General features: G+C 47.2%; 1 protein-coding gene across 3 annotated transcripts in view; it reads right to left on the bottom strand.

Moving 5' to 3' along the window:
- The window catches only part of wwox (WW domain containing oxidoreductase), a 99335-nt gene that overhangs the window by 63130 nt on the left and 16218 nt on the right, over positions 1-19987 (bottom strand). For all 3 annotated transcript variants that reach the window (XM_055509587.1, XM_055509588.1, XM_029152600.3), the window contains exons 6-8: positions 6725-6813; positions 3256-3441; positions 552-816 (exon numbers count right to left, since the gene is read on the bottom strand). In XM_055509587.1, the coding sequence (XP_055365562.1) occupies positions 552-816; positions 3256-3441; positions 6725-6813 (540 nt within the window). The remainder of the gene's footprint in view (positions 1-551; positions 817-3255; positions 3442-6724; positions 6814-19987) is intronic.

Here is a 19987-nt window from a genome sequence, read left to right as displayed (position 1 = left end):
ATGGCAGCTTTTGAGTCCAAACATAACATAATCCTGGCTGCTACAGGGCGCATGGATGCTCCCCACCACATTCCTCACTGTCTAACAGCCCACGTGACTGTGTAACGGTGGAGACCTGAGCTCGTGCAGTATTTACTGCAGCTAATAGTCTGGAATCTCACCTACACCGTACCCTTGTGAGAGGAGAACAGCCTCTCAGAGCTACATAAACAGTGACAGCAGGAAGAGGGAAAAGGAACCGCTGGAAACGTCTCTATCTGTGAAATCCAGGCTGCCTTTCTGAGGCCTCAGCGCTCAGAAAAGCAGATTAAGAATGAGTCTAAACTAAAGTAACTAGAGTGCGGGGGCTTTAAAGGCTCTCATCCCCTGCAGGAGAATATAACTATCTAAAGATCTGCTCGGATGTAAAGTTACTATTACTACCACCACTAAATCAATACATTCTGCTTGTTACAAACATCTCTCTGTAATAAAACGTGCCCTTTAGTGGCCACTGATGCACTTAGGCTGCACTCACCAGGTTTTCATTGTTATAGCGTTTTCTGGCTTACCATAGATTTAGTGAAAGGCCTGGCCAGGGTGAAGAGAAGGGTCATGAGCCACCAGCTGCGGTGGATGGAAGTGTACATCATGTTCCCTGGATGCACGGCGTTGCAGGTGACGCCGTGGGGCGAAAGCCGGCGGTGGAGCTCGCTGCTGAAGAGGATGTTGCAGAGTTTGGCCCGGTTGTACGCCACCATGGACCAGTACTCCGACTTGGGCGGGGACAACAGGGCCAAGTCCACCTTCCCACTGGAGTCTAACAGGTCCGTAAACCTGAAACATAGTCCACATCAACAATAGTTACAGTGGCGGCGTGTGTCTGGGTGCGTTGTCCACAGGCAGATGTGCGGCGCCAGCTGCATACAAATCAAAAGACGTGACATGATGTTCTTTAATTGCCTGCGACAGAGCTATTAAACTCCAGATGTTTGACAAGGCCCCTTAAACATTACACTACTCATTGTGTTATTATGCAGCCGCACTCCGCAGACACAGAACCTGTGTGTGTGTGTGTGTGTGTGTGTGTGTGTGTGTGTGTGTGTGTGTGTGTGTGTGTGTGTGTGTGGGAAGAGGGACAGACTCTCCAAACTGGCGGAACACATCCTACATATTAATCCAGTCATTAGAAAACAACCAATCAAAATGTCACCTGGTTTCCTTGTTGCGATTTTACAAGCTCGCTGCCTCTTGTTTACTGTCGCCTTCCGCAACATCCTTGCTTGGCTAAATTACAACATCTGCAGGCTTTTCATTTCATGTGCCGCAACTTCATAACTACTTTAGCAAGTAGGGGCTGATAAATCAATTGCGTGGGGCCCAATCGAGGTTTTCTTTCCTACATTTTTCACATTATGCTAAAGCTGAGCCTAGTTACGTTTGAATGAGGTTTAAAAAGTAACGTTCAATTAACTACTCAGATGATCCACACTAGCAGGAAAACAACATGGGAAAGTAAACAAAAGTACGGCGCCATTACGGATATTATCTCCTTGCGTGATGAGATCTGATGCAGGACTTGGGCTCGGAGCGGTAAATCTGCACTGAGCCAATTGCACACTAAGCCCTTGTGGTGGAAACTGATAGTGTGCACCTATTACCCACGTGTCCATCTCCCCCACCTCTGTCCCACATGGGTCAGAGCTTTACCAGCTTAGGGGATACAATATGCTGCCAGGTCAGAGGTCAGACGCTGCGAGTGAGAAGACGTTAAGTGAATAAACGGGGAATCAGTGGAAACTGAAAATGACACAAACAGAAAAGGGGTCGAGTTCAAAAGATGTAATATAGGTGTGGAATGAGGTGTGGAGACGGGAAGATGTTATGTGAGATATTGTCTATATTTGTTCCTTTCTTCCCCTCCCTCTAGTCTGTGTCAGTGTGTAACCGACTCCTACCTAAACCCCCTTTGAAGGAGTTAAAGCCGCTGCTGCTTGTGGAGCAGAGAGAGGAAGGTGAGTGCATCAGGATCTGCTGGAGAACAAGGCGGGAGGGAAGGAGCGATGACTACCTGGCCACTGATACGTTCACCAACGGGGCAGAACAGTGCGGTTCGCTCGCCCGGGCCCAGGTTTCGGCCAACAAAAGCAACAGATCCTCCGCTCTGCAGGGTTGGGGGTCCTCTGGTCACGCAACAGACAGATGCACTGTGAATTCTGCCACCTTTTTATCAGAACCGGCGCTAACCTCTGCAGCAGCTCAGTTCTCGCTGTGCAGGATCACCTTGCATCAGCTAAGCGTAACACAGCCTCCATAACGTGCCCTTCTTTCTCTGCCTTTTACTTCCCCTATGGCCCCGAGTAAAGTGTCGAGCCAAGTCTTCTGCCTTTTCACGCATGGCAGTCTGTGCAACATAACTCACATAATAGCGGCAGCTGATCTGCTAGAATAACTCTCATATGCGCATGTTCCCCTTGTCTCAGGTCACTCTGCCGAGCTCCAATCAATCACTATGCTTGACCGTCTAACTGACTGAAGCAGGGATCAATGTCTCACACACACACACACACACACGCACACACACACACACACACACACACACACACACACACACACACACACACACACACACACACACGCATGCGCTGACTCTGAAACACACGGCTCAGGGCTCAGGCTCACAGATCACTGCAAAATATAATGCTTGTCTACTTTATGACAGGCAAAACAGAAGCCCGTGGTGCAGAGCAGCTTAAGAAAAAGACAGAGTGGAGAAACGCTAGACGCCAGAAGGAGTGAAAAGCAGGAGGAAAGGGGCTGAGTCAGGGGGTCAGACACGAAGGAGCAGATACTAGATCAAAGTAAATTTTGGCTGATAAGTCCATCCATCATGTTGATGATACGTTTAATTCATAGTGACAGCGTGTGGAGGGAAATGAGTTTTCAGTGAGTGAGGCTGTCATGTTTGACAATACACATTAAGTCTGATCTATCAGTTTAGAGTGAAAACTAGCCCATGTGGCATGACTGGAGATGAGGAGTTATTGGAATAGACAGGGCAGCTTCTGGAAATAACCTTATTAAAGTGTATTTTATGATTTAAAATTATTTATGTCACCTGGAAATTCATGATAAATGATTTTTGGGATTTTTTGGGAAACCTGCATATAATATCAATAATAATGTTTGTCTTCAGGGGAGGTGTTGACAGCAAAAATACTGTAGGTTAATAAGTTTTAGAAGAGTTATTGATGCCACACCGTTAATGCTCTTCACCTGTGAGACTCTGAAGACACCACCACAACGCGGGCGGGCGCCGAGCGCCGCAGCACGTCCTGCAGGCACCGCACGAGCAGGAAGTGACCCAGGTGGCAGGTCTGGAAGGTGGACTCCAGGCCGTCTGCCGTCAGGCTCCAGGGCTGAGTGCACACCGCCGCGTTGCACACCAGAATGTGGAGGGGCCTGTGGGGAGAGCAAGGTGGAAGGATCAGTCCCAGCTGCAACTGTGAGGGTGTTTCGTAACGTTTTAGTGGGAAACGGAGGTGAAGATACAGAGAGAGGGAATAAACAACGAGGGTGGAATCGTGAGAAGCATAAGCAGAGGAGGGAAGCAGGGTGTCTTATTCCAGAGTGTGGTGGACTTTAGAGCTCTGCAGAGACCGAGCATCAGTGAGGCTGATATGATAAAGAGGTTTCCAGTGCAGCTCCCCGCAGCCCGACAGGTACTGAAGATACAGAACTCAGCTGGATGGAGTCCAAAGCCAGCAACACATTGGGAACCGATCTCAGCCTATTTCAACACGCAGGCTGCGGATAAAGGCTGTATATGAGCACCCCGCTAGAACAAGGAGCCGGAAAGGCTCAGCGTATCGGGACAGATCGGAGAAAAGACACACGCGCGTCATATCGCAATGACGCAGCGGCTGAGTTCAGGGCCAGGACCACGTTCTCCCATCCGTTCAGACGTCACGGGGACGAGGAACGTTCCCTGCGCACGTGCCAGTGAGTGGAGATCGGTCAGGGGAGGGAAAGATCCTTGTCGGTGACAGCGTCGCTCCAGCGAGCTCGAAACCACAGTAATACAGACGAACAATCCAAACACACCCCACCAATTTTTAATTTCTTCCATTAGAATTAATTATGAGGCCGAAGGCAATTTGTGTACCCTGTGTTTAAGGCTGCCTACTGGATTAATTAAAAACTGGATGCTGGAAAATTAATGTGTGAATTGTTATGCCTTGCTATAATGAGCCATCCCATGCTATTACATAGGAGTGTACTGTACGATCACCTTCAGGCCTCCGAACACACTAGGTTCATTAAAGAGCACAAACCTAGTCGCAAGTCAACTTAAAGAATGCCGGCCTCAGCGTTTTATCAACAGAGCGTACTCCAGCGGTGAGACATTCAGATTTCCTTCCAAAACATAGAACAAAGCTGGGAAAAACAACTTGCTTTCACATTTTCCTCTAAAAATGATCAAAGCGGGCAAATCAAATCAGGAGTGTAGTGAACCTTTCACAGTAGCTGCAGTTTTGAACTCATCGATGAACTAGTTGTGGGAAAAAAACTACGTCACTCAAAGTGCATCAAAAATTTGTGATTAAAAACTCCAATAACCAAGTTTTCTCGGGCCAGTAGAGCGATGCCCCCCCCACACACACACACACAGCTCACATGGGCCTCTGGTGGGTCTGCTTGTAATGTAAAAGGCCTGTTAATTCAACTGCCCACCAGTTAGTCCCTCTCTCATAAGCGTAGGTCTAATGAATGCCTTTAATAGGCCTACTGCCGCATAGCACAGTCCCTCTGTCCACATTAAGACCTCACACAACACTGTATGCACTGTGCAATCTCAGCGCCGGACAAACGAGGGAGTTAACTACCAAACGGGGAGATATTGGTTTATATATTTACTTTAAATAACCCCCCTGGGTATGACCCCTGACCTCTATGATAATGTGGGCCAGCAGGAAGAGATTTCCTATGTGAGCTGGGCTCGGACTAGTGGTCATTAACACTGCACTTTATTGGCAAGTAGAACACTGGCCCTGACGATATACTTATAGATATGTGTATACTCACCCCAATCAATATCCAAACAGTCACACGCGGTCTGACAGAGTCACAGTCAGCTAAATAACCAACGGAGGACTACGGCATGTGACACGGTGTGTGTTTACAGACGCCCGACTTCACATTAGAACTATATGAATGCAGTTTACAAAATATAGAAATCAGAGGTGAAACAAATGTGTGCTAATTAGTGGCTGCTCAGCTGAAATCCTTCCCAGGGCATCCTGTCAGCGGCGTCCTCCATCACCTGCATCCCAGCGAAACAGTGCTGCGTTCAACAATATCAATATCCAGGTAATTTCATTTCAAAGGACAGGCAATTAAAGCAGAATTGGGGTCAATGGAACACAAAGCAGCGTGAAAGCCACTGACTAAAGCACTTAAGAGCACGGGAGTGAGAAACGAGAGGCGAAAAAGAAAACGACTCCATTACGTTTCACCTGTCAGTGACACGCGTTGCCGTGCGCGCGGGGTGGGGGCGCAGTGCAAACGTGTCCGTTTGCCTCCGTGTGTGTTTGCAGAGGCGCACGGCACATTATCTGTGCGTGTCGGTGCATGTATGGACATATATGTGCGTGTTGTGTGTGTTATGCCCGAAGACATACGTGCAGTAATAGAGTGGTGCTAGACTCAGACAGCTGCCCAGTGCCATTCACAGCTCAGAGCTTCCAGCCTCCACTCTGCTCTGTTCGCCTTCTGATGAGAATTAATGTACTCTGACGTCCCCTGGGACTCCCCCGCTCCCCCCAACACAGCCGCTAATGAAGAAATACAACCTTGCCAAAATACTGAGGTAGCGAGAGAGAGAGAGAGAGAGAGAGCGACGCAGACGAGAGGAAGACGGAGAGACAACGTGAGAGAGGGTGGAAAAGAGAGGCGCAGGCAGATAAACAGTTTGCAAAAAAGGGGGGGGGGGGGTATTAAAAAACAACAGACACTGAGGTTAAAGGGAGGTCAACGTGCAGCCCTTCAGCATGGATGGGACACACGCACACACACACACACACACACACACACACACACACATGCAGGAGATGGGAGGACAGCTATAGGACACAGCATGAGGGAAGCCGCTGTGAGACTTGGCTGTGACCCAGAACACGTGTCCTGGATGGCCATACCCTGCCCCAGGGCTGCTGCAGGCGATGACTGCCCTGCCTCTCCCCAAGGGCCCCCCTCACACGCGCGCTGCTCTGGCCGGAGACGCGCCCGCGGAGGAGCCGTGCGGGTGACTCGACGCGACGCACCACCCCGAAATAGCAACCGTGCGAACGGCCGCGAGATGTAAGACACATGTTGCAAAAGCTGACCCCTTCAAAATAAGTGAGATAACGTCTGTTCATCCACTCGACCGACGGAAAGTCACTCAAACGCACGGAGTGACTCCTGGGGCCTGGTGTCCGTCACAAACAGGCGGGGCGTCCTCTAAATATGGTGCATGAGGAATGAGAGTTTGGTCTGCATCGCTTTTATTTTGTCTTTATTCCTGTTCCATTATTTTCTCTGTTTGCCACATCTGTTCACCTCACAGACTTCCTGGTCTCTTAAAGGCCTTTGAGACCGAAACTGATCCAAGTGGTCTGAAAATTAGAACCTTCTATGCAATGCTAAATCACGCAAATGAATGACACCAAGCAGAACGAGTGGGAAAAATGTAAGTGATACTTACAGTTTCTTGGCCTTGAAAGCATCTGCAAATTCTCTGACGCTTTGAAGAGAGGCCAGATCACACATGATCGCTTCCACCTTCGCTTTGTGCTGTCAAGAAAACAAGAAAACTAAACTTCAGTAACATTAGTGAAAAAAAGGAAACAAGGTTTGTTATTTATTGTGTTTTTCCCTAAATGAAGGATTTCACAAGTGCAAGTTCCAAAATGCGCATCTGTGCATCCTCAGCTCAGATCAACCGGCCTTCTTGAAGTTTCAGATTGTCAAGTCTGAAGCATTAACACAGATATTACTTTTATCCAGTCTGGCAAAAATCATGTGAAAAGAGCTGACACGACCACAGTCCTCTCTTAAGATTCTTAAAAAAACCTCCACGCTTTTTGCCCGTGTGGTCTCGACGCGTGTTTGTGTGTGTGTGTGTTAATCTTACACCATATGTTGGGAGACAGTGTTAGGATAGAAGAGCAGAGAAAGATAAATGACTGAAGAAATGAATGCATAGCTGCATTTCCACACAGAGGAAGCGGGCTAAATATTCATCATCCCCTCCATCCCTCGCTAGCGTTCCGCTGCAGGGCGAGGCCTCGGCAGACGCGGGCCTCAGGCAGCATCCAACCATGTTTTCCTGCATGTTAGCACCAGCGCAGCAGAGAAGTGAGGCGGTGCTTCGTTCAGCCTGACGGTCTGTTAGGCTCGTGCCACATGCGACAAGGGAGGGAGCAGAACAGCCAGCTGGGCCCAGGATTCAGCAGCACCAGGTATTCCTCATGACACCCCCCCCCTCCAACATCTCTGAGGAATACTGTCAGATCACATTACCCCCCGGAAGAGCGTTCAGCGTTCTGCTCTCCAACCGCCGCCGCCGCTGATCCCCTGTCAGCTTTTTTCCACAGATCTGATCTCCAGTCTGTGGGCGTCATTTGGGAACGTCTGTCTCTGCAGAGCTAAGTGTACATGACACTCACAGGAAGGATGCTCCACGGAGCAATGAGCACAAAAAAAACAACAAAGGGTTAAGAGCGCCTTCTGATGGAAATGTGATTCTCCAGGCGTTTTACAGACACCATAACTGCCCTAGGGTGTATTTATACATGCACACACACACACACACACACACACACACACACACACACACACACACACACACACACACACACAACAAATCCAATGTTGTGACTCAAGGGTAAAACCATGCCATCACACCATTATCTATGCTTGAATTATTCTCTTGATGCTACTCTATACCATTATATGGATGCTATTACAAAGCATTAAAGGGCTGATTATGGCTATTATAGATATGATTATAGGGTACCTGCTTATATGATCTGCACACAGCAGTAATCACAGGTGAGAGGAGACAACTGTCTAATTTAATGACTTGTATGTGTGATTGCATCTACGAAACCAGTAACGCTAGAAATGAAAGTGAATGAAGTACTTTATATTTTAAATAAAAACTGAGAAGACAACAATTCGAAAACTTTAAATGTTCTCTTAGGGTGAGAAAACTGACACATTACAGCCAAACAAGGTCAGAGCACGGAGCCGTGCGGTAATTAGCAGGTCGGCGTAAGGCCTCCTACGTGCGCGCGACCAGCAGAGAAGATGAGAGCAGGTGTCAGCTTGACGAACACGTAGCCCCTTCTCCAGAGACGGGGGGAAAAGGGAAGGAGAGGCCGAGTAATGGGAGACCAGAGGGAGGGTGGTGGTGGTGGGGGGGCTGAAGGGGTGGGGGGCACTGGAGCAAATCCAGCAGGGAGAAGGTGAGCAGCCCGTCCACCCCCCCCCGCAGATTGAAGTCTTGCGAAGAAAATAAAGTTTATTGCCTGGAAAGAGGGGGGAAAAGCATGTAAAAAGCATTAAAGCGATGGAGGTGAACAATTAGACAGATGGCCAGGTTTTGGAAGGAGAAGAGGAAAAAGACGGGCTGAGAAAGAGAGGTGGAACGCGCCGACGCAATCGTTCAGGTTTTTATGAGGACCCTGACAACTCCTGGTCTCTTCAAGGGCGAAGGAAAAGTGAGAGGCAGCGAAGCCTCTCTGGTTCACTCCGGCGTAATCGCTGAGTGTGCAACACCAGAGCTCGGCTCGGGGTGACGGAGCCCGCCGCCCCCCAGCGACGCACAAGCCATCGCTCCGTCAGAACACGGGCGGCTAATTGTGAGTGAAACGCATGTAAATAGGCTCCACAGATTGAACACTGGGCGTCCGTCTCAGTGACTGTGACTGTGGGAGAGCCGCATTCTTCAGACAGCAAGGTCACCATGAGCATAGGCATGGCATCACCCCCCACACACACACACACACACACACACAGCCATCCACGCTGGTGAACAACCAAAGAACAACAACGGAGCCTTCAAAGTTTTCTCAAGAAACCCGGAGCGCGTTGGTTTGAACCCAAGACGTTGGCCTCCGTAGAGGTTCTCCTCATTTCCTCACGTGTCGGGGGATGACATGTGGTCATTGCCGCGGAGAAGGATGGAGACGTGGTGGGGGATGCCAAGGGAGGAGATCTAATACAATTATAAGCGGGGCCATCCAATCCAATAAAATGAAGCGATATTAGATCAGGGGGGAGCCCCATCCTGTTCAATAAGACACTGGACCACTCTACTAACTCTTAAAACTCACACTTGCGGACATACGCACACGCGTGCGCACACACACAGGTGCGCACACTCCGCTGACCCCTTTAATGGCACAGCGGCCGCCCCTAATGGACGCAAGCGAGTGGAACCGCCAAATAATACACTGTCTTAATGCACTAGGCTCAATCTCATCCCGGGGCCGCCTTATCCTCCTCAGCCGCCCCTCTCACACTTTAACCCCCGTTTTCCATCTTCCTTCACCCCGTGCTGCTCCCTGACCAGGCTCAGCTCCCCTTATAGATCACCAATGCAGGGACAACACTTAGGAAATCAAAAGTCCTGCCAATATATACGACACTCAACCTGAAGGGTAGTGCCTCACCTCCGTCAACACGCCAGGAGAAGGGCTGTAAAAGAACAAAAGGGGGGGGGAGTCGGCATATCTATAGTTAAGGCCTGACAGCATAAAGCAACACTAATACTCCATGACTGTATTTTTACCAGCAGGTGCGGAGGTAAAGTGTCGTAATGGCGGTGAAAGTGAACGAGCAGGGGAGACACCATGTGAAAAGGGCACCTTATAAAAGCAATTAGAGAAATGACTTTGAGCCCCTCTTCTTGCTCCGTAGATTAGAACAGGCCTCGGAGGGAGGAACACAGAGGAGCTGCGATCCCCACGACCTTGTCCGCAACACGCCACACTAAATTGGTCATCAGCTTTTAAGACGGTATTTTATCATAGATATATATTTTTAGCGGAAAGAAAAAGAGAAGAGGAGGAGGGGGGGGTTCAGGGAACGCACTGCTCGTATATCATCCTGTCACAATTATGACATTTGTTCATAAATACCAACCAATCTCTTCTCCACCTGGCTAAGTCACATGCGCTTATGCACGCGCCACACACCAACAAGGAACACACACACACACACACGCACACACACATGCACACACAAACACATACACACACACAAACACACACACATGCACACACAAACACATACACACACACACGCACACACACACAAACACATACAAACACACACACGCGCACACACACACACACACACACACACACACACACACACACACACACACACACGTCTGGCTGGGTGCCCTACCGCGGGTCTTAGACCTGACCTCCACACACAGACACGCTCCACACGCAGCGACGCAAGTCTGGGGGCCGAGCAAACGCAACGCACGCAAACAAACAAACAAACAAGCGGCGGTCGCACACGCGCACACGCATTCGCACGCTCGGTAGCATGCGCACACGCTGCAATTAATAGGGAGGCAGGTCTCTGGTGAGGAAGAGAAAGTGCCTGTTCAGCACATACCGGCAGAATATGCAATTTCCTCCAGTTAAGTCTGTATTAAATTGATTTCTTCTTTCTCTGACATGGACTGGGTTTTTCCCCCCACTAATGAAAACTGGATAATCTACAGGTTTCCCTTTCCTGAAATCAAGTTACAAATCAAGCAGGAGCAGGAGCAGATAGGGGAAAGGTGAAGGAAGGACGGGGGGCGATTTTCCCGATGAGGATCACGGAGAGCGGGGGCCGTGCGTGCTGATACTCCTAACACGGACATTAAAGGCCACGTCTGGGTTCGGCACCTGCTGACATTTCCATTTAATGACGCTCCTGCGGAACAATGTTAGCGAAGTGTAATTAACATAAGACGTTCATTTGTGAGCGGTTTAGTCACTCAAACCAGCCCTTAGCTACAGACAAAACACAAACAAATATACAAACAGTAAATCATTTACAGAAATTTTCTTTGTGTCTTTTCTAAACGCTCGAATCTGTCTTTCAACAGACAGAAATGCATTATTAACTATTAGCCGCAATGTGTGCTTTACATAAATAGTTAGTAGCCATTACACAGACAAAATGGTAGAGTTGCATAATTACATGTATTGTAGGATTAAAAATGAAGAGGCATTAACATGTAAGCAGATTTTTAATGGTATAGCCGGTCAAGGTGAAGTGACTTTTAGTGCTTTATATACTGCTGTGTAATTTAATTTACTGTACAGCCATGAATTACATTTATATGCTCATTATAGCTTTTCAAAATCTTTATCTGCAGTGTAGCTTAACTTTAACCGTCATATGAATTTGGAGTCAAAAGTAGGATGTTGTGTAATGTAATGGTTTAGAAGAACACAGCAGAGGAAGTAGAGACATACACATAAAGGACAACGTATTTAATAAAATGCAAGAAGAGCTTAACAACACTGACAAGAGATGAATAATGAATAAAAGATTAACTGTAAATTCTGTCAAAATTTCAAAAATATAGAATTAATGTGTTACATAGACGTCATACTGAAGCCAGAGATATAATCGAGTCCGTTAGAGTCCAACTATTGAGAATGTATTTACATTTCTGAAGCAGGACAGACAGGTCAAAGAGAGAAAAATAAAGATGGAGCGAGGGAGAGAGACAACAAGGCGAGAAACAGAGATGGGAAATGAAAAGGACAGGGCGGTCATCATAATTGCAGAGTTTGCTTTTCGGATGCAGACAGACCAGGGCCATGGGGCCTGAGGCACATATCAAATTCCACACAAACACACACGTACAGATTTATACATACACCCACAGCACACACACACACACACACACACACCAGAGCCAGCACAGCCGATTTTTTAAGTGTTCTGTGTTTTTTTGCGTTTCCCGACAAATGAAGTGTGTAGTGAGACACTGACATGCAGCTCTCAATTCTAACAATAGTATATTAGAAATCTGCTTTGTCTTTTCCTTCATCATTGCGTGTGTGTATGTTCATGTGTGCGTGTGCGCGTCTCCATATTTGCCTCTACTCCACTTCCAGCCTTCCTCATCCAGCGCAAAGCCTGATCAGATTTACATTAAAAAGTGATGGAGATTTAAATAATGTCTGTGTTCTCAGAAAGACATCAGGAGATTTTCATCTTACTATCCTCTTCCTCTCTGTCTCTTCCTCTCCATTTCCTCACCCTCTCCCACTCCTATCTCCCCCTCATCGCACCCACTCCATCTCCGCCAGATTCGCAGACAGTGCATATTTTCCTGCATGTCTTCAGTGTAACCGATACCCCTAACAACCAGGATTTTAATGCGATCCATATCGCTCCCTAATATTTCAGATCTCAGAATAAGCACAGGCAATTACATATTTACACCCAGCTTATTTTGCAGTTCTGCACAGGGACTTTAGTGTCCGGATGAACACCACATGCAGACTTAGATGCTGATTATGTTGTGGTTAGATAACAATAAAGTCCTAGACCCACATGCACTCCTACTGTATGAACAACTTTCTATTTAGGGGTGTCAGCAATAAACTCTCTCAACTACAAAATAAAGTGTTCTTTTCAAGTGCAGCGGTAATGTGATTGCTTCACCTAAACCCGTTAGTTTTCCACTGCTTAATTTCTCCTGAAACACTCGTGCCTCGGATCATCTCGGCATCCGGAGGGCTGGTAAACGCACACATTTACACATATGTGCTCTGACACAGTGAGCAGCCGCCTCTGTGCAGATGTGATAAATTGCTCTTAGATTCGGGTACACGGGCACCTTTTGGTATCAAATTTATAAAAACACAAGCATAACATAATTGAATAAGAAAAGAATCTGGCAATTAAGAAACACGAAGGCCTTTGATGTGAGTAAGTGTATAATAGGCCTTTTGATGAGGGAGTGTTTTACACTCCGCAGGGTCTGGTACGCACTTTGATTAAAAGCTCTTTTGTTTAGCAATATTCTAAACTGCTTACTATTTTCCATTGTCACAATAGTTTAGCCTGGAAATAGTTTAGTTCCCTAGCGCTCCCCATTTCTCTAGAATAAAATCACCCTATTATTATTATTATTATTATTATTATTATTATTATTATTATTATTATTATTATTATTATTATTATTATTATTATTATTATTATTGTTATTGTTATTATTATTATGTTACAAGCAACTGTATATGTTCAAGTGCATTTAAATGAATGATCTACCCTATCTGTTGATAAGGTCATGCGTGTTTGCATTCTGCTACAGTGTTACACAGATTTGAATAATAGGATTCTCATCATGCATCTTTAGCCCCTTGTCGCCTGATAATAGGCTGAAAGACGCTTGTTGAACAAAGTAATGAATGCATCATGTGACCTCGGCGGAGGTCGGGGGTCAGCAAGCCACCGATTGTCAGCGGAGCGGCGGGCTGACAGAGAATAAATGATGCCTTGTAAACAAATTGAGTTATTGCTTTAATTCATGCAGCCTGATTCAATTTGCAGGGGGAGAGGAGTCCTTCACGAGGGAGACGGGAGGCGAGGGACTGCGTGGAGGGAGGAAGCAGTACGCAGGGGTGGGACGTGAGAGGCGAGACGTGGACACACACCTTGCGTTCCAATCGTTCCGGCCCACGTCCTCGGCTCCGCTGAACACAGGTAACTACATTAACCACCGTGGTCGCCTCAACACCGTCTTCAGTTTGTCTCTAAGGTAAATTAAATCAGCCCGCATAAAACTGAGTCGGCCTGGTCTGGACACACTTTGCATAAACAGTTGAGGAAGTTTAAATAATCACACCAGAAAAACAAATGTATATAAGGATCTAGAGCACAAGGCAAGAAATCTTTAAGGAAATCAGTGTAAGATTATTGTGATGGGCAAATGGGAAGGCCTATCTCCTATGGTCTCCCATGAACCTAAAAAAAACCCTGTATTAAGTTTGGTCTATCACCCAAAGCTGCATTAGGTCTCACTCTCAGTTTGCTCCTTAATTCCATCAGAGTAATCCCACATTATTGCCCTCTAACAGTACCCTAAACGGAGAATAAAAAGTTTGCTCCCCTCTAGCAGTGTATTACCAGGAAACAACAGGCCCTCTCCTCATTAAGTTATAGATATAAATGCTCCAAAGCATGAAATTACCCCCGAGCCTCCCTCTCCAAATAACCTGGTTTGCAAACAAATGATCCGAGCACAAGCAGTAAAAGGCAGATTATTAAAATAATAGGAGGGATTTAAATTTGCATCCACAGAACAATTCAGCAAAGGACTGTGCAATTACTCCTCCCCCTCCTCTTCCCCTCTTCATTCCACCTTTCTACCAGCGAGCCGACTCCCTATTGTAGTGTCCGTCTGTTCTCTCCAAGAAACACAAGCAAACTTTGGCATCTTCAGGTGCGATTCCACAGCATGTGTATTTTCACAGGCAGAATCTAGTACTGTATGTAGTTTACCTCCATCAAAGTCATGCTCTATTTACATGCTCATACCTTCATAACCCCCCCCTCCCCCACACACACACACACACACATACACACCCCACCATAAGGCCTTATTTCCACTCCAGGTCCAACACCATGACAAATATCTAACTTTATCCTGAGACAATAACAGTACCTCCTTCTATGCCGGCGTAAATGGGGAGTGATGAGAGAGTGAGGTGAGCGGGACCACACGAGGCAAAGGGTGTTCAGGTCCGCATTACGTATGAATTATGGCCCCCATTTGCATCTCAATCAGCCTCTTTGGAGAGCCCACCACCTTGGTAACACCCCCATCACACCGCAGCCACCCCGTGTAATCAGGGAGATTTAGTGGCACTGGCAGCCTACTGTGGGCACCCCCTGGCTGGGGCTCACGGCTCATTCCCAGCCCCTGGTCTCGCTAAGGGCCCTCTGGGCCACATCCAAGCACAGGAGAATGGCAGCACTTAACAAGGCCGAGGAAGACCAAAATAGACGAGCAGCATGAAGGAGCCATAAAACAGAGGGAAAACAAAGCACCCGGGTGATTGTAGTAGATGTTCCAGATTCGTCTGCATAGTGTTCTCTATTGCAGCCTCATTACAGCAAAGGAAAAAAGAAAACAAACGTGAACTTATGACCTTGGGTGAGAACATTTTATCTCGGAGTTGATGATGCCAGTGACACCATCCCACTGTTTCCCTGCAGAGCAAAAGCAGACTCCCTCTAACATATAATAGGTAGACGTGCACCCACGAGCACCGGCAGATACACACCTGGCACACGCGGCTGCATGGTGTGATTTGCAGGTAGCGAATGCTCCACTTGAGACTCGCCTCTCTAGTTAGCACGGCCTCGTGGCTGAACCCTGCTAAGGTATTATTACCTACACTCAGCCCTATTGATATTGTGACTCCAGCTTCTCTTCACTTCCTTGTTACTGCCTGCATCCCGGCACAGCATCCTATCTGACTGCTTGCATGGCACGTGTGTGTGTGTGTGTGTGTGTGTGTGTGTGTGTGTGTGTGTGTGTGTGTGTGTGTGTGTGTGTGTGTGTGTGTGTGTGTGTGTGTGTGTGTGTGTGTGTGTGTGTGTGTGTGTGTGTGTCATTCTGTGTCTGTTTGTGTAGACCTGTGTATCCCAGACCTCTAGGGGTAGGAGGTAGAAGCGGTGCACAGTAGCAGACGAGAGGCTGAGGAGGCTAATAGAGAAACCCTTGACACACCAGGGGCCTAATCAACTGCGAAGGACATGTCCCCACAGCTCCAAGCCTCTCTCTAACACAAACACACTCCGGCCTTCTTCCTCCCTTTAATCTCACTGATGCTCTAAACTTCACACTACGCGCACCGAAGCCACACAGCAAAGGCTGTACAAGTACAAAACAAAGAGGAGGTGAGACTGGAAACCAAACTTCGCTTGCAAACACAGATGGCTCAGGTGAGCACGGAAAACAGAAACCAGTGCAAAAAGGGGGGGGGGCAAGATTGAGAGACTCAGAGTTTCAGTTATCAGAATCAAATATTAGTGGGGGGAAAAAACGGGAGAGTGGGCAACATTAATCAAAGTGTTCACCTAGTGGGCAACCATATGGCAGATCAGCACGCCAACAGTGCAAACTTGCTGATCTTCAGTAACAGGGTGCAATTAATTCCACTGGCTGCATTCATCTCTCCCTCACACACTGAAGGAAGTGAGGTAGGAAAGAAGAAGGGAGAACGGAGGAGAGTTTGTTCTGACTCTTTACTCTTCCTCCCCAACTCTTTCTTCTTCCCCCTCTCTCTCTCTCTCTCTCCCTCTCTCTCTCTCTCGAAGCAGAGGAATCAAACTCCGGTGATAAATGAGGTGGACACAAGGGCCTCAGGTAGCTCCTGCGGTGATGGAGGGGGGAGGGGTGGGGGTGCGACATGAAAAAGTGGAGAAATTAGGAAGACGGGAAGAGAACAGCAGTGGCTTGAAGATGAGATTTGACTCCGTGTTTACATACGTCTACTTTCCGCAAACACGGTCTTTTAGAATCCATCGCGGAAATTATAAATCTGATCAAAAACAATCAGATTAAAAAAAAAAGTATCTCATTTAATGCCTCAACAATTAGCACGCTAGAAACAGCGGATACAACAGCGCTCGGGCCTCCTCTGACTGTATGTAAAACCTGCATCTCCCCCGGCTCTCAACACAAGCTCATCTCCATTAGCGGCAACCCAGTAAAACTGACTCCTGGAAGTGAGTTGTGGATGTGCTTCCCACTGACCCTCTCGTCTCTCCATCCATCTGCTATCGCCCAGTAAGTCAACGCATCCCACAGGCCCAGTCGCCACAGCACCAATACCAATATCATAAACGACTTTGGGGGAAGGCTTTATTAGGGCAGCAGTGCCCCTGCACTCCTCTAATCAGGGCATTTTCCTTGGGCACACTGGGATGGTCCTTTATGGCCCAGACGGGGCTCTGTTAATAAGGAAGTATACATGTCTGCGTTTCCTGCATTTGGCCCCGTTATAATCAAGGCGTTGTAATGAGCTGTATTCATCTTGGTCATGCATCGAACGCCACACAGACATACAATAACAGAATAAATGAAAACGCACAGAATTAATTACACTACAAAAACTCTTACAGGCGCGCCTTGGAGATGATGAGGAAATAAATTAGAAAATTAGTGTCAGGAAACATATTTAGACTTCATCATAGTTCATCTGTTAAGAATGGGGTGGGATTTCACCCCACTCCAAGCCACCAGTGTGATGACAGCTGAATTATTGCAATGTCACAGTAAATTCTGTTACAGCGCTCCTACAAACTCTGCTTTTCTTCCATTCTGCACTCAGCCGCGCTCATTCAATCCCCTTCTCCACACCTCTGATCTTTCGCTGTCCCTGTCTCTCCTTCTCTCCATCATCCTCTCTTCACTCCCAGGCCTCATTGACATTAACCTGGAGCACTCGCAATTTCCCATGGTTCTCCATGTTGCTCTCCACATGTCAGAGCAGGAGGCTTTATGGCCTACATCCATCAGCGTCGCATGCCAGGATTTATGGGAGATGGAGTCCAAACCTGATCATTCTGAATCAGTCTTACTAAAGCCGACCCCTGGGCCGCTGTGGAGAGTAATGGATGAGCGTCCCCACCCCCACCCACTCCCACCTCGCCCTCCTCCAATCTCACACTCTCCTCTCTTTACTCTTCAGGAGTTTTACTCCTCCATGTTTGCCTAAGTTGGCTCGTTGTGGTCACTCATACAAAAATGAATGAGACTCAGACAAAAGCCCACATGCACTCCCAGGGACATAAACCCATCATTTATCGCTTGTGTGTAAAGGTTTATTTGGATTAATTTATTATGACACTGTTGTAATGGGCAGCAGTGCCCTTCGGAGGAGAGACGAGAATCTCCAATAAGCCGCTCACCGCCACAGACAGACCTGTAGGAATGACAAGGTCTGTCACGTCTGTGTCCTTTAGCAGCAACACAAGCACATCAGTCGGTATTCGTGTAGATCTGAATTACAACCAATAAACCTCAAATCTAGTAAAAAAGCTGAACTGAGCCACGAACGGTACAAGGAGGTCAAGATCTGTCTAGATGGGCTTTGGAGGTCTAATTTGAAGCACCCTGATGTTCCTACAAATGCTAAGAAAAAGCACTCCTCACGAGACAGAAGAGAAATCCAACTGTCCATAAAAGAATCCCAATCAATTATGACAGCACTGGTGAAATAATAACAGGTTTGAAATCTCATATGTGGCCCTCATAGCATTGTGCCATCAGAAGAATTAATCAGCGAAGCCCCTGTGGCCTTCATATAGTGTATAGTGACTTAGGGAGTAAGAGGTTAAAGGTCAAACTGTGCTCACTCGTTTACAGCAGGTTTTATTACAGGAGTTATTTGATACATTTACCCAACCTGTTCACCTTTTCACCTTCTAACCTGCCTTTATATGGAGCTGGTTATCTAAAAGTTGTACAGTGAAGACATGCCAACACACACACACACACGCTCATTTCTCAACTGGAACATGTGAAATAATATTGCCCTGCGGCCCCCCAAACAGGGCCGGCCCCTAATAAAGGCTTTACAGTATGAAAGAGACGCAGCGAGGCAGCTCCAACACCTCTGAGCCTCCCTCAACACACACACACACACACACACACACACACACTGTGAAGGGCTGTGCGTGGTCACAGGTCAGGAAAGCCTGTAGCTCTCTGCAGTGCAAGGCACTTGAACCTATAATATGGTCCTCTCCCCTGGTGCCACTTGTTGGGGTTTTAGTGGAGGGGAAATTACACCTGCTCTCCAGCTTGAGACCAGCCATGACACACAGTGACAACTGGAACTGGGGATTATACCCCCAGAAGTCAGTAAGACACATGAACGCACAGGTAAAGCTGAGAGGGAAGGAAACTTGGCTTTCAGGCAACTCCTGGATATCAAGGAGTGCTGAACACGTGTGGGTGTAAGCGGGTGATGTTGCATGTATATCCCTGCATCACTGATCAGCACAACAGTTTTTAGGAGTGTTTCACACCCCATTAAAGCACTGGTACCAATTTAAAAGTGAGCAACCCAAACAGCAATAACACAACCACCTCCTCATCCATCAGGCATGAAAGGAATACATGTGTTTGGTTTTATCGTCCAAACACAGTAACATCGCATAGTGCTGCATCTACAGCTAATACTGTAGGTCTAATCACTGGTTAGCTACGAGGCTGCTTCATCAACCAAACTGAACACAGCAGCCAGTCTACTCTGCAAGTCAAATGTGAGCTGAGAGATAATCATTGATATGGGGCAGGAGAGAATGAAACTAATAAAAAGGCAGTGTATCAAAGTATCACAGTTAAGCATTAGTCACGTGAGGGCAACTACGCCACAACTCTGGTGTTCTCTAAATGAATCCCCCTCGTCCCATGCTTGATTTATGGACCTGTAAAAACACACGTTGTTTTTAATCTACTGCTGCCTGAATCTGCCGCTCTAATGAAATGTGGATCTGAGTGTGTCCGCGCCTGTGCGTGCGTGCGTGCGTGCGTGCGTGCGTGCGAGCGTGTGTGCATGTAAACTGTAACGTGCGCGTGTCTGATAATGATGTATGGGCTGAGGTCTGATTCTTTGAGCATGAATTTTCTCTCTGATAAATATGCATTCAGTTACACAGACTGATTAAGCTGTAAACCAGTGTTAACTCTGTGTCAAGGCACATACAAACACACACATACTGTATACATACTTAAATGAGCACAAACACTATCACACACACACACGCACACCACTTCCCAGAGAATAATGATTGCTAAGCCTGGGGCAGGATATGTTTGGGTGCCTGGAGCGGTGCACTGATATCAATTCCATGAGACCTGACTGCAGAGGATAACCCATCAACACAGCACTGAAAAAGCTGAAAACGGTGATTT

This window comes from Betta splendens, chromosome 6 (genome assembly GCF_900634795.4).
Source record: "Betta splendens chromosome 6, fBetSpl5.4, whole genome shotgun sequence".
NCBI lineage: Eukaryota > Metazoa > Chordata > Actinopteri > Anabantiformes > Osphronemidae > Betta > Betta splendens.
The sequence above is the reverse complement of the archived record's forward strand: the minus strand, read 5'-3'. Positions and strand labels throughout refer to the sequence as shown.